Below are 23,467 nucleotides of genomic sequence, written 5' to 3' on the forward strand. Positions count from 1 at the left end.
CCCTGTAGTAACTCTGAGGACCCCCTAGGGATCCCGGACCCCCTGTTGAAGACCCCTGCACTAGAGTGGCTGTTCATCTGCTCCATTTCCCTTTGTGGTGTGATATCGCCGCTGTCAGGCAGAATCCTTGTACCTTCAAAATGTAACCTTTTTATGTTTTTTTTTGGCGTAATTTAAAGCTCTACTTTGTCATACTACTGTACTACACAAAAGTAGCTACGCAAGTTTACGTAGATCTGGGAACAAAAACATTGTAACCGCGATCGTCCGTTCTGTTGTTATCGGCAGTTGAATATGGCTTGTTTTCACCGAGAAACGCAGTCTGGGAGAAGAAATCCGAGCTAGACGTGTTTATCTAAATCTGATAACATTGGAGTGAACGGGGTGATTTTTTTTTTATGGCGTCATTTCCGCTTCCATCCTTCTCTGGAAGTCAAGACATCATTCATAGGTTGGCGAAGAGCGCCCTCTAACGTAATCACTAAAAACAAGATTCTGTTTAATGGATGCAATATTGCGTCTTTGGCAGTCAATGAGTTAAGAGCTTGTGACTGAATAATAACTACATTGCATCCATTTGGAACACAAGTTATTTTTTCCAAATTATCCCCGAAAACTGTTTTGGAAATACGAGGTTTCCACCCCCTGACTGCGATGGTGTAGCTGTCAGACACATCTCCTCTGTTCTCAGGAGGACAGAAATGCCACAGTGGTAAAGGTTCATCTGCGACATTCACTATTTATTGCACAGTAGGGCTTTACAGTCCATTGTAATCACAGGTTCTATAAAAAAACAAACTCATTCTCTGTCTGCCTGAACAGACCAACAACAGCTTTGAATGAATGTACACAAAATGGACGGAGACAGTGCCTTGTCTTGGCTCTATTTGTGGAGACGAAAACGTTTTAAAAAATCCTTCAATCAGATGTTTTGTCTTTTTTTTTTTTTTTTAAGCTCATTTGTACTTAAAAGTGTGCTATTTCTAGAACAAAATGAGAATCATCCGTTATTCCCATATGGTGCATTCAAGGATCTTTAGTTTAGTGCAAAGTTGAAGAAACAAACAAAAAAAAAAAAAATACAGAAACAATAACTGAACTAAGGAAATAAGGCAACATTTATAAATATATCAAAAATAGTCTTTTTCCCAGAACTATCTTCGTTTACAAAAAAGGTACAAAAGTTTTGTCCTGGACGAGCGAGAGGGACATGTTTTTCAGTTCCTCCGCCGATCTCACAGTTTTGTACCCCAGCTGGTGGAGCACCTTCTGACACACCACCTGTGTGTACTCCACCATGTCGTACGACAGTTTCAACCGCCAGCTCTCTGCCGTGGCCGCCGAGTCCCTCACCGTGCCGAACTTGTGTTTGGCCGACGGCTCGCTGCTGCCCCTGGTGCTCGCCTGTATCCAGTCCTCCACGTTCTTGTCCATGGGCAGCCCCAGGTAGTCGTAGATCTCCCTGGTCTTGAGGAGCGGGTTTTGCGCCAGGTCCTCGTAGCGAACCAGCATGTACTTCCCTTTGAGCCAGGGCGGGTGGCCGAGGCCGGTGGACACGGAGCTGAGGAAGTCGTCACAGACCATCGTCAGCTGGCTGAGGTCCAGGTTGTAGGGTCGGCGACCCGTGGCCCGCCAGATGCGCCACAGGCGGTACGTGTCCCTGAAGGTCTCGATCCGCGACGAGAGGATCCCGCGGGGGTCCCTGACCAGCTGGATGACCTTGAGGTTGAGCCGGGGGTCCTCCACCAGAGCGCGCAGGTCCCCGATCTCCGGCACCCGCACGATCTTGATCACCACGTGCCTAGGAATCAGAATCAGAAGAATAGACTTTATTGTCACATCACAGGTTTACAGGTGTAGAAAAGAGGGTGAAATTTGTTTTTGTGCAAAGGGTCTTCAACGTTTTTCAGGCAAAGGACCCCTTAGCTGAGAGAGAGATGAAGCAGGGACCCCCCACTACATATTGGATACATGTTCCATGTGTGTTTTCAGACATTTAACCACTTAAACCTTCAATACTTTGTAAACTTGACCTGTGGCTCGGTACTTGATCTGCTCTTTTTTCCCTCTACATCAAACCTCAGAAAATAGCCGACCTATTAGCTCTGTAGTGAGCTTGTAGATCTGCTATTTTCAGGCTAATGTTTCCCCCCAGAATTAGGATGCAAGTCCTTATCACACAAAGATGTGGAATCTCTGAGGACCACCTAGGGGTTCCGGACCCCCTGTTGAAGACCCTTGCCATAAGTGAAGAAGTAGAGGGGAGGGGGGCAAGTGGGGAAGAGAGATCAATAAAACAAATATCCACCTCTTGTCGCGGCACGCCTCGGTCGCCAGGGTCATGTTGAGCGCCGCGCACTTCTTGACACAGTCGCCCTCCTCCACGTTGACGTCGGCGGGGCCGAAGGCGTCGCACACGGGCTGCTGGCACAGCGCCCGGCTGGCGCCGCGGCGGAACAGCTTGTCCGTGGTGTGGTTGGCCGGCACCGGCTTGATGTAGCTCTCCAGGAAGTAGAGGTCGCAGTCGTACAGGCTCCGCAGCAGGTCGCGGCTGGCGCCCAGCATCACGCGGCGGTCGGCCGTGTTACGGCTGTGGGACAGGCGGGGGATCAGGGTGGTCTGGACGTGGTAGAGAGGCTCGAACAGGTAGAAGACCTACACAATACAATAGATACTTTCATTGACACAAAATCCAAAGCAATATAATCAACGGCAACTCGCTCGTCTGACGTTCTTTTGCCGCATTCCTGGAGTGTGGAAGCATAGACATATAAAGGTAGACGCCTCCTCCGGCTCTGAGGTGTCTGTATCTCGGGCGCACACCAGCTTCCGCCCTCCCGAAGTTTCCACGTTCGTCACAGAAGGGGACGTTCGGTGGGCCGATCAGAGGCCTACCGAACGTCCCCCTCTGTGACGCACACGGAAACTTCCCAGAGGGAGGGCGGAAGCAATACAAGGTATTGTGATACAGGTCGCTCTAATGAACTGCAGAGGCCAATGAGGTATCTAGGTTTCTACATCTATGTGTGGAAGAGCCCGGGACGGCACCGCATGACTGGAAGTGGGTTGACGTTTGCTCACATTTGTCCCAAGAAGTCACAATATACATTTTGGCTTCATTAACAACTTAAATGTATTCTGGGAAAATGGTGAATGGGTAAATGATGTCCCCCTGGTCCCAGTTCCCACTGCATTAGTTCCGCTCAGTCAATTATTGTCTCCGCCAGGAGACTTTGTTTTCACTTTCCCCCCCCCCCCCCCCCCCCCCCCCTCGGCCAAGCTAACATTGGTCAAGCCTCACGTGACAATACGGTGAAATAGTGTGATCTGATTGGCTAGTGACGTATAACGGCCTATAAATACATAATGTCACTTTGAAAGAGTCTTAGCCTCTTTCAAAGTGAGGTAAGACAGGAATAATCACGAAATGGCTGAGAAATGGCGGAGCAATACATTATGTAGACACACTGGTGTCATCACAATATGTAATAAATAGCTTAGACAGGATTAATCAAGAACAGTACATTCCAGTACAAACTGAGATCACAGTTAATGACACAGTGCAACTAACTCTTATTATGCAAACTGAAGAAGCTAATCAGTTTCTGCAAACCGATGAAGAACCAAAGGCGCAACGCCAACAGGAGAAGGACCAAGCTGAGAAACAAAGACGAAGAACACTCGCATCTGAAAATGACAAAGAACGAACACGAGCAGCTGACACCACAAGGAAAAGACAGGACGGATAGGACACTTATACAGACAGGACGGATAGGACACTTATACAGACAGGACGGATAGGACACTTATACAGACATTGTGTCATGTTACTATGACACAGTAACATGTTCTATTTTTTGTAAGAATTAGAACATAAGAATTAGAACATTCCCAACATTCCCAACACAAGTCTGCTGGCGGACTCTAGTTAGAGTTGATTCTACCGGGCTCAGACCAAATGTCATTCCTGCTTCAAATATCAACAATAATACGTTTTTAAATCACCTGTCTGTCGACACATGCCATGACACCCACATATCCCCTATTTCAACAATAATTGGCAATAGAAAGCATTAGCTGCCAACAGTGCCCCACCACCTTCTTAGACATGTTGTTGGACACCGCCACCTTCGCCTACTGAGTCGTGCAACACATCTTCTCCCACTGTTAAGGTAACACTGTGTATGGTTTTATAAAATGTCAGGTCCATAGTTCATAAATCATTTATCCTTAAGGACTTTTTCACCTCCCACAAACTGGACCTCATGTTCCTGACAGAGACATGATAGGTGACTCTTCATCATTCTCAGAACTCCTCCCCTCTGACTGCTCCTTCTTCAGTTCCCCTCAAACCACCAGCACTGGTGGAGGCCTAGCGTCAGATCCAACCTGATTTCAGATAAACCTCCTCTCATGTGTTCTGTGCAGTGGTTTATCGGCCTCCAAAATATCATGCAGAATGTATTCAGGATATTGTTATGGTCTAATACGATCACATCCTGATTTTGGGAGAGTTTAATGTACATGTCTGCTGTGAATCCAGACCTTTAATTATAAACTTTAACTTAAATCTTATCCACTCTCTTAACTTAACTCAATCAGTTACCGGCCCGACCCATGACAGGGGACACACCCTGGATCTTTTTTTATATCCCATGGTGTCACTGTTACGGACATTTGCACGTCATTTTGCATCTTCCCTATTTTATTCACTGCCTTAATCCCCTGTTAAATAGTTCAATCGGATGCCCCTGCCCGCCGTCGGCACATTATCACCTCTGCTACTGCCTCTCAGTTTTCCCTCAATTCCGCAAGATGTGCCCTTGACAGAATGAATTACACTTTGAATGCCGAGGAACTCCTTTTGATGACGCTTGCACTAGCACACTGGACTCCGTCGCACCTTTTAGGCTTAAAAATGAAAGCACTTTCCGAGCCATATGACTTAACAACTCCACTTGTGACCTCAGATGCGCTGGCAGGCGCGCTGAGGAAGCTGCAAAAAGACATTCATGAGACTTCATGTCTCATTAGAGATTATCCACGGCTGCTTCCGGGAGTATCAGAGAGCTGTCAAAACTGCATAAACAGATTACATTTCTAACCTAGTATCTAATAACAGCCATACAACAGCCCTGTGATACATCCCCGGTTGTGCCTTCACCTACTCTCTGCGACAATGTCCTTAGTTTTTTCACAGACAAAATAACTGCTCTTTGATCTGCCCACTCACCTACTCCCCTTGTACCCATCCCATCCATGCCAGTTGCCACCCTCGCTCAGTTTGAGGCATTGTCAAAGTTCGACCAGTCGGCCCTGAGACTGCAGCTCGAACATAACGCTGCCGCTCACCTCTTTACTGGCAAAAGGAAGCGCTATCATATCACTCCGTTCCTCGCCTCACTTCACTGGCTACCCGTCAAATTTTGAATTTATTTTAAAGATTTTATGGTTTGTTTTTAAAGCCCAAAATGGGCTGGCCCCCCAGTATCTGTCTGATCTTATAGAGCCATACACCCCAGCCAGGGCCCTGAGGTCGGCTGACCAGTTGCTCCTGATTGAGCCTACAACTAACTACGGGTCCAGAGGTGACTGAGCCTTTGCTGTAGCCGGCCCCAGCCTCTGGAACAGTTTGCCGTTACATGTCAAGTCCGCTCGCTTCTTAGCGGTCTTCAAATCCTCACTTAAATCTAATTTCTTCTCCTTGGCTTTTAACTCTGTTTGATTGCGTAACCCTGGCCCTTACGTTTGGCTTACGTCTTGGCCTATTTGTGAAATGCTGTCTTTATTCTTTTTTGTTATCTTTGTTGTTAAATTGTGTTATTTGTTTTTCTGTTTTCTTGTTTTTAATCTGACTTGTACAGCACTTTGGTTGACCACTGGTCATTGTAAATGTGCTTTAAAAATAAAGGTTGAGTTGAGTTGAGAATTTTTGGGAGTGAGAGTGTGTTGGCTGCCAACTCAAAAGGCGTTCTCTGTGGACACGCCCCCTAAAGGATAGCGTCACAATAAAGCCGAAGCGTGTTTCCTTTGGTCTATTACTCCATACCTCCTGGTGCTGGTTGAGCAGCTGGCCCACGAAGGAGGAGCCGCTGCGGGTGGTGGCCAGGACCAGGATGTGGGTCTTCCTGGCCGTGGCATTGAAGGAGACATACGGGTAGTCCTCACAGCCGCCGCCGCCACCACCGACGCCGCTCCGCTCGAAGGGCGGCTCGGTCTCCTGGGCGCCCAGGCCGCAGTTGTTGTGCGTGCTGCTGGGCAGCGGACACAGCTGGAAGGGCTTGGAGGTCAGCGTCCGAATGGCCGTGTACTGGATGGCGATGGAGACCAAGGCCAGCAGGATGACCGCCTTCCAGGAGCATTGCATGGCTGAAGCACTTCATCTAGACACAGTGGGCCATGCCAGCTTCTCCCTGGGAAAGTAAAGTAAAAAACATATACTGTCACTGTCGGTTTGGAAACATGTCTAAAAACGCTACTTTTTAGTAAATGGAACAAATGTTTTCTGAAATAGTGAGTTCCAGAATATAGCTAATCCAGGGGTTCTCAACCAGTGGTCCGGGGACCACCAGTGGTCCTTGAGGGGGTTCCAGGGGGTCCCCGGCTAAATGATAGATATTTAGGAACCAGATGGACCCTTATCATAAGGGTCTTATGTGCCTGTAACTCAGAGAGAGTACAAATGGAACCAAATGGACCCTAACGGGTCCATTTGGTTCCATTTGTACACTTTCTGAGTTAAATTAACAGTGGGGGTTCTTGAAATTAAAATGGTTGAGAATCACTGCTAGAACAAAAAAAAACGTCTCTTATGGCGGTCCCTGGTGTATCTTTTCAAATGGGTGGTCCGCAGGCTAATAAGTGTCAATTTGGGGGTCCTTGACATGAAAAGGGTTGAAAACCACTGAGCTAATCTACAAGGTCACAGTGCATCGCAGGAATGGGTTCAGTCAGGACAACTCATGAACGGATAAAATATGTTTTATTGAATATTCAATGAGCAATATATTTATTTTGGTTTGGCGATGAATTGGATCTGCTTTTAGGTACTCTGAGAACGCACATTACATCTTCTTACCAACAGGGACTCTGAAGCCCTCAGTACGTAGAAGTAGATCTAAAACGACAGGTGGCGGCTGGGGTGGTGGAGGGTGAGCAGTAAAGTTTAAAGCAGCACAGACAGCAGTAGGCAGCGGAAAACAACAAGCAGGGAATGAGCAATGCAACTTCCCCATTTAAATGCGATGCTCTGTTATGAAGTGAGTATGTGATTGGTTGAGAATAGAAGCATGGTCGGCCAGCAACAACTGCACTGATTTCCCTGACAGAACTTGCTCTTTGCATGTACCAAGTGCGACGCACGTTTGTTTTAATACCCAGGTGATCATTGCTGTTCTGACCTCCACAGGAGTCAGTGCATGAATGGGGTTTTACACACTGGCTCCAGTGGTGCAACCAAAACGTGTTCATGTGAAAACCATGTAATTTAGTCATGTCACTGCTGCACGGGGTGCAGTAATCCTATCGTTTTGAAAATGTCAGTAGTTTAACTGGAGCCCTCAAGTTGAATAGTGGTTACCTGTTCACAGACCATAACAATTTGTGTATATTTGTTAAGATATTTGGGCTTTTCTGCCTTTAATTGACAGTGTACAGTGGAGATGGACAGGAAACGGGGAGATGGGGAGAGACATGCAGTAAAGATCGTCGGGAACGGGACTCGAACCTGCGATGCAATGTCAGGCTACATTAGAGCCTAGGGGCTCTATTAAGGATGTCTTAGTTACTGCCAGGTCTCATTCCTTAATTTAAGACGTGGAGGCGTGACCAATGCCATCTTGCTATTATGGGTGCGGTAATGTGCACACTGCACCAAGGTGCTAAGCGGTAAAACCGCCCTGAATTAGTCATGGGTGTGTTTGAGCGTTACTTTAATCAATCCAATCAGAGTACCCGCTGCCATTCCCTTTAAGATCAGCGCAAGACGCAGTGCTATTGTCCGTGCATTAAAGGAGATATCCGGGCATTTTAAGTGTTTTCTTTGATGTGTCGCAAATCACTCACCACGATAGAAAAGCCCATTGAGTTCATCCATAGAATCCCCTCTTGGCCGTTCTGTCGACCCCCTCCGTTGGCATAATGGGAGCCCGTGGAAAGCAGTAATTTGCCTATTTTAACAAATGCAAAGTCTGTTTTTTTTCTCCTAGTACTCATTGTGGAGTCTCATGAGACCCTAAGAGGCGCTGAAAGTTCCCGACGAGCTAATGCTAATGCAGAACGAGCTAACGTTGGTTGCTTGTTTCTCTCCCTGGCAACACCGAGTTGCCAGGTTGTCTCCATTAAGCGGTGAGACCAAAGAGAAAGAAACCTCACATTGAAAGGAGAGATGCAGGCATGGCCATCATAGCCACTGTAGCCTCTGTCTTATTGTATGACTTTCTCATGTCCAAAACACATTGATATATCTTGACAAACCAATATTGTTATAATAATAATAATATCCACATTCTCAGTTGCCTAAGCATCACCCCCTTCTATCTCAGCGCAACAAGTGGACACATCTGTATGTTTCACACAATTGCTCAATCCTGCTACTGCTGCCCAACATATCTGATCTCCAAGCAAAAACAGTCGTTGTGTGACGCGTTGTATGCTTGTAGATCAGATCTGTTTGCGCAGCATTATGTGAAAGTGAAAGTTACAGAAGAGAGCAGTGTTGCCAGATCTTGCGAGAGAAATACGCAGCTAGGTCTATGAAAACAAGCCCAAAACTGTTTATTGGCCTATAGTCATGTGGCGACTATATATATATATATATATATATATATATATATATATATATATATATATATATATATATATATATATATATATATATATATATATATATATATATATATACATCAGAGTATGTTAGGTCGTAAGGACACCGGCAGTTTAACTAATCCGTGCTCAGTCAATTCTAAACTGATTGTTATAATTTAAAGTTCTCTATAATCTGTGAACTGTCTATTTTCATTAGGTGTATCAGTCATGATTGTATTGTCTCTCCATCAAACGGTATCAAGCAAAAAGGAAACATCGGCCGGGGACAGCCACGTATTATGCGACTTTAGCGACTTTGGACTTGTTTTTCTATGAAGTCTTTCTATGAAGACGTGTTGTGAGTTTGTAGATCGTCTGTTTTATATATATAAATATATATATATATGCAATCAAATGCTACAGCTTGGAATGTAAATGTCAGACTGCCTCTCTTCCGTGGGCAGAGAGGGTGAGTGTTTGGGGATAATCCTGCTCTTAAAGGCAATGGCGCCTGGCATGCTGATTGGTTTGATTAACGTAACACGTAAGGCTGGTGGCGCACGATAGCGACACGCCCGTGGTCACGGCCCACGCACAAAGCATTATGCCGCATCTTTTGCGGGAAGATAGCGCCCTAGGTTTGCTACACCAAATATCTTGGCTGAAAAATCTAAATGTACTTAAAGTACCAATATTAAAAGTACTCATTGTTCAGAATAATGCCCTATTTCACAAGTTCAAAATGGTTAAAATAATTGTTTGAAAATAACAGATCTACAAGCTCACAATGTGTCGCATCGCAACGAATTGTGAGCTTGTAGATCGGCTATTTTCAAATGGCCGACATGTATATAAGGCTGAAGTGGTTAATGTATGTCTTGTAATAATAATCAAAATCTACAAAGTCACTAGTAACTAAAGTTTTCAAATAATTGTAGTGGGGTAAAAGTACAATGTTTGCCTCTGAGATGTAGTGGAGTAGAGGTAAAAGAACTGAGAGAGAGAGAGAGAGAGAGAGAGAGAGAGAGAGAGAGAGAGAGAGAGAGAGAGAGAGAATATATCCCAGGTACTGAATGCACAAACGTAAATGGTAAATGGTGCATTTATATAGCGCTTCTATCCGAAGCGCTTTACATTGATTGTGCCATTAACCCATTCACACACACATTCATACACCGATGGCGGAGGAAACCATGCAAGGCACCAACCTGCTCATCGGGAGCAATTAGGCGTTCAGCGTCTTGCTCAAGGACACTTCGACACTAACTCTAGGGGAGCGCCCCAGCCCGGGATCGAACTGGGAACCTTGCGGTTTTCCAGTTCACTCTACCCAGCCACTCTACCCCTGAGCCACTGCCGCCCCAAACGTACTTGGCCAATACCCCAACAACAACTGTAACAGGGACACATGTATTATTAATTGTGTTTGGTCACATATCAGCACAAAGACATTCCCTGTCATCTGGTCCATGACAATGTGTCAGCATAGTTACACTGTAACAACAACAGTAAACTGTCACACTGTCATTCTATTCAGTGTCAAAATGTCTTCATCTTTCTGCAGCCTGTCCTGTCCTGTCCTGTCCTGTCCTGTCCTTTCATATCCGGTGCCCTCTCTATTATGTTTAACTCTATGGGACAAACGCCTCAACTTTCCTGTATTCAAATGATCAGACAATAGTCTTGAGGTCTGGAATAAAATGAAATACCTCGGTCACTTTGTTACTGATCACATGACTGATGATGATGAGGACATCTACAGTTGAACGTATGCTTAAGCAAACATTATTGCTCTTAAGCTACTAAAGTGAAAGTGTCATTGTTTAAGGCATATTGCACCCCGCTCTATGCTGCTCACCTGTGTTCACGTTATAAAAAGATCTAGTAGCCTATCCAAAGGTTGCAAGTTGCATATAATGATGCAATGAGAATACTCCTTAAAAAAAACCCAGAGGAGGCGGTGCTAGTCAGATGTTTGTCACTGCGGGAGTGAGGACTTTTAAAGCACTTCTAAGAAATGTAATGTTTAAAGGAAAATTCCAGACTACGTTTTTCTTATCTTTTATATGATATTATTATGTCCTAGGATGAGTGGTACAGTTGAAGAAAATCATAACTCCATCCCGAGTCCACCACACCTAAAAAAAAAACCGAGCGCATGGTCCATGCGCTAGATCGCATATTTGTATCGTGATGTTATATATTTTTTGGTTCATATCTGACGTTCATGTTGACATAAAACTGTCCACAGTGTTTATTTAAGATGCTCCCCTCCGGAAGACTGACAAAACGAGATTTCACCCAGCGTCAGCTTGTATACAACTACAGCGGCCCATTTGGGACAAAAAACACTGTGGACAGTGTTATGTCAAAATAAACATCACATATGAACAAAACAATATGTATAAAATCGCGATAAAAATACGTGATCTAGCTGGTTTTTAGCTGTGGTGGACTCGGGATGGAGTTATGTTTTTTTTTCTACTGTGCCACTCGTCCTATAGGACAAAATAATATCATATAAAAGGTAAGAAAAACATAGTCTGGAAATCTCCTTTAAGTTTATGCAACAGCTGGATGTATATGCAAACAGTGTCATTGTGGCCAGTGGCGTGCACAGACATTTTGAGGGGCAGGTGCTCAAGTAAATTATACTTTTTTTTGTTTACTTGGTCTGCTCTTTTTTCCCTCTACACCTATACCTCTTTGCCAAAAATAGCCGATCTACAAGCCCACAATGCCTCGCAGCGTGAGGCGTTGTGGGCTTGTATAACGTTATTATGATATCATTTACATTATAAATATATCTGTATATTTCAGTTATTTGTCATATCTGCCCAGTGCATTTTTTTGATTGCGAGGCAAACAGAAATGTATTTTTTCTTCATAAGTGCCAATATTCAACGCAGAATACACTAATTAAATTGTTAATCGCAATAGGCTCTATGCACAGCAGCCATATTTTCACTTCCTTAACAGGTGTTACCAATGATACTAATGAAGGCTCTGTTCCATTTAGTGTAGCACAGTGGTTTCCACGACTCCCATAACTCTGAGAGTGTACAAATGGAACCAAATGGACCCGTACACACCTGTAAGGGGCCATTTGGAACCCCATGAATCAGAATCAGTTTTATTGTCACATCACAGGTTTACAAGGTAAAAAGTGGGTGAAATTCGTTTTTTTTTTTACATCATTCCCATCGCAACGTTAATTTCCATAGAAAGAAGAGGGGGGGAGGGAGAAGAAGAAGAGGGGTGGGGGGTAAGTGGGAAGGAGATCAGACAAGAGAACAGCAGAAAGGCCAAACAAGTTATCTACATATTTACAAGAGTACCTGAGATAAGAAACAAACTAAGGTGCCTGAGCATAGCAGCAATGTACTATGTATACTGTGCATGATATACTTATGGACGTTAAGGTGCTTAGAGAAGAAAAGAGCACAATAAAAAAAGACAAAAGTCAGTGCGTTATACATGGGATTAAGGTGCAAAAGGTCAGTGCGTGTCCCTGAAGGTCCCTGGGCCCCAACTGTAGACCCACTGGTGTAGCAGAGTGTTTCCAGTGAGCCAACATGCAACAACATCAGCACCCTGACTCTGTTTGACCAGAATGGAACAGAGCCTTCATTAGTATCATTGATAACACCTGTGAATGTCTTCATAATATGGCTGCTGTGAATAGAGGCTATTATTTGAGTGACAATTAATCGTCAACTTAAATGTGTAATTGTCACAGCCCTGGTAGAAAGCCAGCATCATAACACTATAGCCTAAAGGGGAATTCTCCTTTGGCCAGCGGAGATATTAGGCTTTTGATCTGAACCACTAACTGCTACATACATCATGCTCACAGTGTGTAGCGTTGACACGTGAACGTGACAAACTTTCAATCATTTTAGACGTTTTATTATTTTTTCAACACAGATCTTCTATTATGGGGGGTCCCTGCATCCATCAATTATTTTCAGACGGGGGTCCGGTGGCTGGCAATTTGAAAATAGCCGATCTACAAGCTCACAACACGTTGCTTGTATCTGCTATTTTCAGAATATTTGTATACATGAAATGGGACATTCTGCATAATGAGTACTTTTACTTTTGGTACTTTAAGTATATTTTGATACCAATACTTTGGTACTTTTACTCGAGTAAAATTTGAATACCGGACTTTTACTTGTAACAGAGTATTTCTACAGTGCAGTAGGCCTATTGATACTTTTATTTACATAAATAATTGCAGTACTTTGTCCACCACTGGTGAGCAGTGAGCACAAGTAAAACCAGATGAGTACTTCATGGTCGTACGACGGTGTTGCGTGCCAAAAATAGCCGATCTGCAAGCTCACAACAATGGCGCGGTGGACGACGCATTGTGAGGTTGTAGATCTGCACGACGTCAGGGCATATGTAACAAGAGAGAAGATTAACATCAGACACCTTTATAAGAAACAGGAAGAGTGGGCACTAAGGAAGAGTGGGCACCTCCATGTAAAATTGGCTATTTGGTCCAAAATGTTAAAACGGAAAACAGTCCTAAAGGGATATTTCACTTTCCACATGTTTGGGACCGTTTTATTGTCTACTCAGGATTTTGTGTTTCAACTCAGACAGTTTTTAAGTTGCTTGATTCAGTATTTAGATGTTTGATATTAATTTGATCAGACACGCCCCCTTCCTTATAAACACATTGTAACTTCAAACTTGGATTCATTGAAAACACCCATCCTATGTTTTTGTGACTTTTTTTCATTTCTTTTTTGTAATTTTGGGGAAAACTTGAAAAAAAAAATCAATACAAAATAAAAATGAAAAAATCATAAAAATCATAACGACCCCTCACGTATTAGAAGAACAATATCAGTCACCAAAACCAAGGAGTTTGAAGTTACAATGGGTTTGTATGGGAAGGGGACGTGTCTGATAAAATTAATATGAAATATCTAAATACTGAATCAAGCAATTTAAACACTGTCTGGGGTGAAACACAGAAAAGCCTGAAATCACCCCAAACATGTTTGAAAGTGACATATCCCTTTAAGTGTAATGTAAAGTATGATTAGAACATGATTGAACATTTCACAGTTAAGGTCTAATATTTCTACAGTTGCTACAAATAGCAACAAAACCTTTATATCCAATCCTTTTGGCCAAGTCAGTAAATGTTGGAACATTTCAAGAGGTGTTAAAATGTTACAATTATATCAACATGCTCCAACCCTAACACCTTTGTACACTCTGTACTTTTTTGCCTTAGCCTCGGGGCAGTTAATACGATTAGGTATTACCTATTATTCCAATCAGCGTGCAGGATCCCTCTGTTAGTCATTTAAACTCCAGGGAAAACGTGAAACATGCAACATAACTCAAGGGATTCGCCCTCAACCATGTACTCTCAAGGGAGTCGCCCTCTCTAGTACTCAACGAAAATTTAAAAAATCCATATTTAACCCCAGAGACAATAATCAGTATAGAGTACAGAAGTCCTGACGTCACTCGTTCATCCCCAGGTTCGTAAAGTAATTTCTCTATGGAGAATAACATTGGGTCATCATAGAATCGTCTCGTATAAGAATTGTGGTCCAAAAATAAACAAACAGTCTCGGCGATATTGTCAGAGAAGCTCTGTATCGTTTATGATAGTCAGTCACTTATATTTGATACAGTCTGTTTCTGGCGAAAATGTAACTAATTCGGCGGAAGTAACAGTAGCGTTTTCTCACCGTCAGTTGATGCTTCATATCCATAGGAGTCAAACCGCCGGGTCATTTGTTTATTTTTGGAACACAGTTCTTATTTGACGCGATATTAAATACGTCTATGGGGATTCAGAATGGCGGTGGAAAAGCGCGAACCAGGTAGACAAACCTGGGATGTGTAAATTACGTCAAACTTCGGTCAAACACTCCTATGAAAGGTCCCAAAACCGAGTAAAATAAGCATTTTTTTGGCTCCCAGCCTTTTAGCTCCTAAGTCAGTCAATTTTGGAAAATTTCAAGAGGTGTTAAAATGTTACAATTATATCAACATGCTCCAACCCTAACACCTTTGTACACTCTGTACTTTTGTGCCTTAGCCTTGGGGCAGTTAATACGATTAGGTATTACCTAATTCCAATCAGCGTGCAGGATCCCTCTGTTAGTCATTTAAACTCTGAGGAATACGTGAAACATACAACGTAACTCAAGGGATTCGCCCTCAACCATGTACTCTCAAGGGAGTCGCCCTCTCTAGTACTCAACGAAAATATAAAAAATCCACATTTAACCCCAGAGACAATAAACAGTATAGAGTACAGAAGTCCTGACGTCACTTGTTCATCCCCAGGTTCGTAAAGTAATTTCTCTATGGAGAATAACATTGGGTCCTCATAGAATCGTCTCGTATAAGAATTGTGGTCCAATTATAAACAAACTGTCTCGGCGATATTGTCAGGGAGGAGGCTCTGTATCGTTTATGATAGTCAGTCACTTATATTTGATACAGTCTGTTTCTGGCGAAAATGTAACTAATTCGGCGGAAGTAACAGTAGCTTTTTCTCACCGTCAGTTGATGCTTCATATCCATAAGAGTAAAACCTCCGGGTCATTTGTTTATTTTTGGAACACAGTTCTTATTTGACGCGATATTAAATACGTCTATGGGGATTCAGAATGGCGGTGGAAAAGCGCGAAGCAGGTAGACAAACCTAGGATGTGTAAATTATGTCAAACTTCGGTCAAACACTCCTATGAAAGGTCCCAAAACCGAGTAAAATAAGCTTTTTTTTGCTCCCAGCCTTTTAGCTCCTAAGTCAGTCAATTTTGGAAAGTTTCAAGAAGTGTTAAAATGTTACAATTATATCAATATGCTCCAACCCTAACACCTTTGTACACTCTGTACTTTTGTGCCTTAGCCTTGGGGCAGTTAATACGATTAGGTATTACCTAATTCCAATCAGCGTGCAGGATCCCTCTGTTAGTCATTTAAACTCCAGGGAAAACGTGAAACATACAACATAACTCAAGGGATTCGCCCTCAACCATGTACTCTCAAGGGAGTCGCCCTCTCTAGTACTCAACAGAAAAAGAAAAAAAAAATCCACATTTAACCCCAGAGACCAGAAAGTGAAAAAACATCCTCACATAACACTGTAACTCACGGCAACCAATCGCTCCGTAGTTTATATCACCACTATCACAAAAAATACATTTGTCCTGCATTCTTCAGTCCTGTCCGATAATGTCGCTTCTCTGTAGTCTCCCTCAATGTCATTTCCTCACCTCAGCCCCGCTGCTGAGTGTTGTTCCAGGCCTCCAGCCAACAGATAGCTGCTGTTCTCACAACATTCCCCTCCACGAAGAACTTCAACATCGCAAGTCCTACGTTCTGCCGTCTTCACAGCAGAGCGCTCTAATGGCGATCGTGAGAAGATGTGTCGTGTAGCCATCTTAATTCTGGTCATGAGGTCCCCTTCTTGTAGATCGTGGAAAAGTTGTCGTGCCGATGTCCACAATGCGCCTTCGCGGTGGTCCCCCCGCGTCACAGGAATATAACATGGTCCTTCCACCCACCGCAAGGCAAAAAATCAGACTTCCCCGCCCGAGCATGTTCTTCCGACGCCTGGCTCAGCATTCCTGGCGATTGTCGTCCCCAAATTTCCAAACCAACGCGACTGTCGACTCAACGCCATGTTGTGGTATCTGAACCACTGACTTATGTTTTGGTAAAAAAAAAAAATGTTTTGGACTTTACTACTGTTTGCCAACAACGTCATATTGTACTTGGTAAAATGTTCCCGAGGTGCGTATGAATGGTTGAAGAATGGATTGAGGCGTCACTCCAGTCAGTCAGGTTACTTGCATGATCCGATTTATTTGATAACAACAGAGTAGCCTACAAACAAAGATCTATGGAGCCTCAGCTCCCACCGTCGGCTCCTCTGAGTGACACACATACACAGTTACATTTTAGTCCATCTATCCTATATTACATTGGGAAGATGAAAGGCTATCATTTTCCCATCTCATTGTTTCGCGCTAAACACAACAACAACATACCACATGTCACTAACAACACAAGCCACAACGCGCGCAATTAATTTACGGGTGGCGTGGGCTACTTTTCATTGCTCACCACACATTTGCCTCCTCGGAGCATAAGGAATTGCGGCCAGCACAAACTCACAACATTACGGGTCGACCATGTTGTTCCTTAACGTCAGCACCGACCACCGCCGAGCGAAACCAAAACACCGCAAGCCAACGCTGTGCTCCATTCACACACACACACACACACACACACACACACACACACACACACACACACACACACACACACACACACACACACACACACACACACACACACACGCTTTTGTGGGTCTTTGCGAAATCCCGAAGTGGAGTTTTGGTCATTGGAATGGTGATGCACTTCACCCCTTTGTGAAGTGGGTATTTTCAAACCCTGGAGTGGATTTAGGGGAGCGTCACAGTGTTTGTGTTGGAGCGCCTCAGTGCGGCTGAAGAGTTCATGTGCAACCTCTTGCATGCGTGGCTGTGGCTTTACAGTTTTCCACTTCCCTTCGCGTGTCTGTAGGTCTCCAGGGAACCACCAAGGGTCTCGCGAGACCCCCAAGGGCTCCGCTATTTTTCGCGGGGGTCCGAAGGGCTCCACGATGTTTCGCGGGTGTCCAAAGACTCCAAGGGGTCCGCGGAAAAAGAGGGGAGCACAGGACACTCAGCGTTGCCATGTCCTCTGATTATACGCGCATTTGCCTTATTTTTCACCACAGCGTTGCCATGTCTGAAAATAATAAGCGACTTTGCCCTACTTTCACACAATACTCTCTCACACACCGTGAGGTGGCTGTAAGGTGGATCTGCGATGCGAAGTGGACGACGCGTCATGCTAGATGTTCGGGCCGCGTAACGGCCCGAACTTCTAGTATAGTACATTTAGAAAAAGAGGGGGTACATGTGTGGCTGGGTCAGCCTTGAAATGTTAATGTCTCTATCTGGAGAGGTGATTGCATCACTCATTGACCAACTTGCTAATCTACAATTCGGTTGGGCCCGGAAGGAAGGCATGGAGACAGTGTCTTGTGGCTTTGTTGTTCCCTGTGCCATCCAGGTAAAACAAAGAGAATGCTAATTGTACCCCCCACCCAGGCTAGGGCCAACAGTCACCACTATGAATCAACTCTCCTGTCTGTACTTGTGAAGTGAATTAATCTAACATATGGCTTAGATTTGTATGTTATGTACATGAAATATACAACACTATATACTAGCCTATATACTGTTTTCAAACTGTTAATAAAGTAGGGGAGACCGGGGACAAAAGTAACACTTTTTGTATTTGCCTTCATAATTCACAGAGTACTTGAAATATCCTAGTCATCTTTTGTTATAAGAAACATATGTATATGCCCTAATTAATAATAACATGTTTAAGTTTTCACTAATAAGGACATGGCTAAAATATTAATTTGAATGCAATGAGTCACAGTGGTGCAATGCTTTTGCCCCCAGTGGTTGGGGGCAATTGTAACACTGTAAAAACACTGTCATATTAACACCCTTTATCTCAAATGAAAGCACATCACTACATAATATGTATTTTTATAATTTAACATTTTTACTTACAAATGTTTTATATACATAATTACAATTATTTTGTATTTGTATTCAAATTATTTTATTTTTCAATTTAGTTTTTTCAAATGTATGTCTATTTTTCATTTAAATGTAGTTTTACTTCGAAATGTAGTGACATTTAGTGAAATATGTTCATTTACTAACATCAAAGTATGTAATCCTAGACAAAAAATCTGCTTGCATTGAAAACACATTGTTACAATTGACCCCGGTCACTGTGTTACAATTGCCCCCGATGGGGCAACCATGATAAAATCCTATATTCTAGCTAGAAACACCTATACTAGCATAGGCTGCTGATGTTAATTTGTGACCAATAACATAGAGATACAATTCATCCAAGTTTAAATCAGCTGACATCTTATCTTTAGACAGCAGAAGGAAAATACAGTACACTCAAACATTTAAGTTTACACCTCAAAATCAGTTTTTTGTTGAAAACTTCAACTGAGATGAAATGATCATTCTATCCTTCCATAGGCAGAGAGAGGACCCTACTGAGCATGTGCACAAGAAGTCTCACCCCTCTAGCTTATTAGAATTATTGAGTGTGTTACTTTTGCCCCCTGTTACTTTTGTCCCCGGTCTATCAATCAACCATTTCATTTTTACATCTACATCCTTTGGGATTGAAGAGTGTCGTCTATAGCAGCGGTTCTCAAATGTTTTCATGTCAAGGACCCCAAAATGATATGTATTTGGCCGCGGACCCCCATCTCAAAATATTTTGTTCCAGGGACCCCCCAGAAGCAAAGATTTGAGTTACAATTGATCGTTTTAAAAATTTATTATATTCAAAGATTTACACACTTTTTCAAAAATAGCAGATCTACAAGCTCATAGCGCGGCACTCGGTACTGCCTATGAGCTTGTAGATCTGCTATTTTTCAATAGCCAAAGTATACAATAGCCTATGGTTAAAGTATACAGTTAAAATGATTGTGAAGCCAAATTAACCAATTTTTTTAGGGACCACAGGGGGATACCAGGGTGGTCCCTAGCAACATTGGTCTATAGCCTATTTGATATGGAATCATTTAAATATCTTTGATGACAATTTTGAGGGAATATTGCTGCAAGAAAATACATATCCTCATTATTATGAGTATGATTATTATTAGCTTATTATTGTTATTATTAGTATTATTAGTATTAGTATTATAATTACCACCCTCAACCTGATCCTATGTGAATGAATGCAGCCCTATATATATATTTTGGATTGAAGTGCTTATTCTCAGCATTAAACCCTGCTCTTTAAATAGCCTTTAATAACATTATAACGGGTTATTGTTATTCATTCCGACTCCGCGACGCACGATTTGTGACGCTTGCCGACGAGAACAGATCTTAAAGCTCTAAAAACTACAGAACACATCACCTACATATAAAATGAGCTCATCATCTATTAAGGGTTATAGACTGTGATTCTATAAAAACCCTCAAAAGGGACAGAATGATGCGTCAGGGTTATAATGTCTCCCTCAAGTTCATATTAAATCATGCAGATCAGTGCTATTTAAAAAACATAATAATAATAATTAGAATCATCAAAAACACACTTAGCCTTTACTCGTCAAAACTGAGAATGTATTATTTTTTTCCTCTATCTTAAACCACATGTCTGATGAGTCTAAATGTAATGCTGCTCGTCAGTTTGGAAAGAAAATAAGCCTTTCCTCCCTTTAACAGAATGCTGACTTTATTGCTGTATATGTTGGCAAGTGAGACTTGCATAATGTGCCTTATTAATAAGGACCCTATAATATAAAGGTGAATTATGCAGAATGAAGCCTAGATACTGCAGCTTCAACGCTTCTTCTGACACATTTCCCACGATGCAGACATTGAGCAACACAGTGAACCATCCATCTATCTATATATCTAATGATATACATCTATCTATATCTATATCTATACATATAACATCCATCTAATAGCCAATATGTAGAGCTGCAAGTCTTCATCATCATTCAGATCACAGTAACAATAACCCATGCATCATGCAGTGCATAACTTAAGCCCTATATATAATAACAGAGTAACAACACAACACCTGTTCTAAACCTCCACACCATCATCATTACCTTCTTATAGTTGTGGTGTTCTTCTCATGATGCCACTGTGTATCATAATGTTGTCACCGTATCAACGCACTGATACATTATAGATACATTATATCCACAGCCCAGCGGTCCTCAGTGGAACGGGGTTCCATGCGTAACGCTTTATTTCTCAGCTCCTCTTCTGGTGGTGAAACGATCATAAAGCTATAAACCTGGTCCATATAGAATGTATAGAAGACAATCCTCCAGTGGATGATGATGATGATGATGATGATGATGATGATGATATAAAGAGTGAGGGAGGAGATCCAGTAGATCCAGAGGAGATCCAGTAGGCTCCCACGCGGAGCGGAGCAGAGAGCAGCAGAGAGCCGGACAGACAGCCTCTCAGCCCCGCAGGCTCCAGTGGAATGATGCGGTATCTCCTCCTTCTCCTCCTCCTCCTCTACGGAGACACTGAGACACTGTCTGTCTGTACAGCCCCGAGTCTGGACCACCCCCCATACCCCCCCCCCCCCACCATACCATACCCCTCCCCCTAGCTCCACCTGCCCCTCTCTCTCTCTCTCTCTCTCTCTCTCTCTCTCTGCCTCTCTCTCTCTCTCTCTCTCTCTCTCTCTCTCTCTCTCTCTCTCTCTCTCTCTCTCTCTCTCTCTCTCTCTCTCTCTCTCTCTCTCTCTCTGCCTCTCTCTCTCTCTCTCGCCTCTCTCTCTCTCTCTCTGTCTCTCCCTCTCTCTGCTTCTCTCTCTCTCTCTCTCTCTCTCTCTCTCTCTCTCCTCTCTCTCTGCCTCTCTCTCTCTCTTTCTCTGCCTCTCTCTCTCTCTGTCTGTCTCTCCCTCTCTCTGCCTCTCTCTCTCTCTCTCTCTCTCTCTCTGCCTCTCTCTCTCTCTCTCTGTCTCTCCCTCTCTCTGAGTCTCTCTCTCTCTCTCTCTCTCTCTCTCTCTCCTCTCTCTCTCTCTCTCTCTCTCTCTCTCTCTCTCTCTCTCTCTCTCTCTCTCTCTCTCTCTCTCCTCTCTGCCTCTCTGTCTCTCTCGTTCTCCCGTCCCTGTGCCACTAGCGCGCGCGCACGCGCACACACACACACACACACACACACACACACACACACACACACACACACACACACACACACACACACACACACACACACACACACACACACACACACACACACACACACACACACACACACACACACACACACACACGAGAGTGTGTTTCCAGTATGAATTCACACAGTCTGCTTTCCACCATAAATTAATAATTGTGTTATGAGTTATGATGAACCCTGCATTAGGTTGAAGGTTGGATTCAGGATAAAAAATAATAGCAGTAATTGGATCCTGGTCAAATATTACTCCAATACGAGAGCTAATCTGTCAAATTTGAGTTTAAGTACTTGAATATTCAATACTTAAAGTACATGCTTTTACATATAGGCTACAAAATAATATCATCGGCAGAGGAATGCATTTTTTTAGTAGCTTGCATCACCAAGGCTTAGATGGTGGCTATTATGGAATCCTGTGGGCCAATCAAGGGGCTAGCATCAGGGTTGTAAATTGAGGCTATATAGGAAGTGACAGTTCATATGAATGGCCTGTAGTCTCGCTGTTTCACCCTGCTGGTGTCAGAAGCAATAGGCTCTATTCAATCTTCTAGTTTAAAGTCTTCTTTCGATCACTTTTAAGATCGATGATCGATCTGTAGGAGGGGCGTGGCTACCTTGTGATGATTTGATTGACAAGCTACACAACGAATAGCATTCATTTCCGTGTCCATTTTTCGGACCGGATATAGAAAGATGGCGGATTTGAAATAGCTGAAAAATAGGCTTCATTTACGGTCTGTAGAGTCTATGGGCGTCTGTCATACTTTGTTACAGGCTATGGGGCCACTGCAGCGTTGCCACTCCTCTGCACCGGCTGTTCTGCTGCAAAGTGCAAACTGGCTGGCGAGAGAGGTCAGCATCTTCAGTATATTCCCGGTAGCGCCTCGGTCTGTCTCTCTTTTAGTTTGGTTATCCCACTTCTGACTAGCCTGGTAAACCCTCCCTCCGGAAAATCTCATTTCCATTTGATTTCAGGAAGGAGTCTGGCCTGAAGGCTTGTATGGGCGTTTCCAGCGCATTACCAAAAAACACACCCTGTGTGAGGGAAGCGGTGCCTTTGGGGCGGGGCTCAACTAATTTCAGTTCGTCCCTATTGGTGGTCTGAGTCCTGAGTCCACTTACCAAATTTGTACTCCGTAGCATGCTGCGAACTTGAGTTATGGCTGTTTAAAGGCCAGCCAATGGGAAGACAGAGGGGGCGGGGCTTCAGCAATTAATGCTCGTCCCTATTGGTGGTCTAAGTCCACATACCAAATTTGGACTTGGTGGCATGCTGCAAGTTGGAGTTATAGCTGTTTAAAGCCCCGTGCTCATACGGACGGACGGACGGACATAACATACGGACGGACACACAGACACTCTGGGGTCCCTGGACCCCTCTTTGATAACCAGTGGTACGTGTGGCCAATGAGAGGACAGATGGAATAGCCGATCTCCAAGTCTGTGTGTGTGTGTGTGTGTGTGTGTGTGTGTGTGTGTGTGTGTGCGTGTGCGTGTGTTTGTATGTGTTGCTTCTTTGCCGTGCTCATACGGACGGAGGGACATAACATACAGACGGACATAACATACGGACGGACACACAGACACGGTCAAATGTAGAGCGGTTGGCACCGCTAAAAACCGAGCCTATCAGCGTCGTCGCTCATCGTTCTGTGATTGACAGCGAAAGTTGGCCAATCAGGTGGCGAGTTCAAGTGAGCCCGAATGTCACCGAGTGCAGCCTGAATGCAGCCGACAAAACACGAACGGCAGCCATCTTTTCTGTCCGCTATTATCTCTAAGTTTTAAAACTTCAAAAAGCTCTCAAACTTCTATCTTGAGCCACGGAATTTACTTATAAGATATTG

The 23,467-nt window shown here is 43.6% G+C and overlaps 1 protein-coding gene across 1 annotated transcript; it reads right to left on the minus strand.

Moving 5' to 3' along the window:
• Nucleotides 1-820: 820 nt before the first annotated feature.
• Nucleotides 821-20,565, minus strand: LOC311046751 (carbohydrate sulfotransferase 1-like). Its single transcript, XM_084059279.1, has 4 exons — nt 20,531-20,565; nt 6,050-6,413; nt 2,309-2,655; nt 821-1,801 (listed from the first exon to the last, which is right to left on the minus strand). The coding sequence occupies exons 2-4, from the start codon at nt 6,365-6,367 to the stop codon at nt 1,165-1,167; spliced, it is 1,302 nt and encodes a 433-aa protein (XP_083915405.1). The 5' UTR covers nt 6,368-6,413; nt 20,531-20,565; the 3' UTR covers nt 821-1,164.
• Between the last annotated feature and the right edge of the window lie 2,902 nt (nt 20,566-23,467).

Source organism: Gymnoscopelus microlampas, assembly GCF_963454915.1.
Source record: "Gymnoscopelus microlampas genome assembly, chromosome: 1".
Lineage (NCBI taxonomy): Eukaryota > Metazoa > Chordata > Actinopteri > Myctophiformes > Myctophidae > Gymnoscopelus > Gymnoscopelus microlampas.

What these genes read in the sequence shown, in the direction of transcription:
- LOC311046751 (XM_084059279.1), bottom strand. Translation starts at nt 6,367, where the DNA reads ATGCAATGCTCCTGGAAGGCGGTCATCCTGCTGGCCTTGGTCTCCATC. An exon ending in TGCTCAACCAGCACCAGGAG is followed by an intron (nt 2,656 to 6,049) that starts GTATGGAGTAAT and finishes TGTATTGTGTAG; the next exon opens with GTCTTCTACCTGTTCGAGCC. An exon ending in GAGGCGTGCCGCGACAAGAG is followed by an intron (nt 1,802 to 2,308) that starts GTGGATATTTGT and finishes TCTGATTCCTAG; the next exon opens with GCACGTGGTGATCAAGATCG.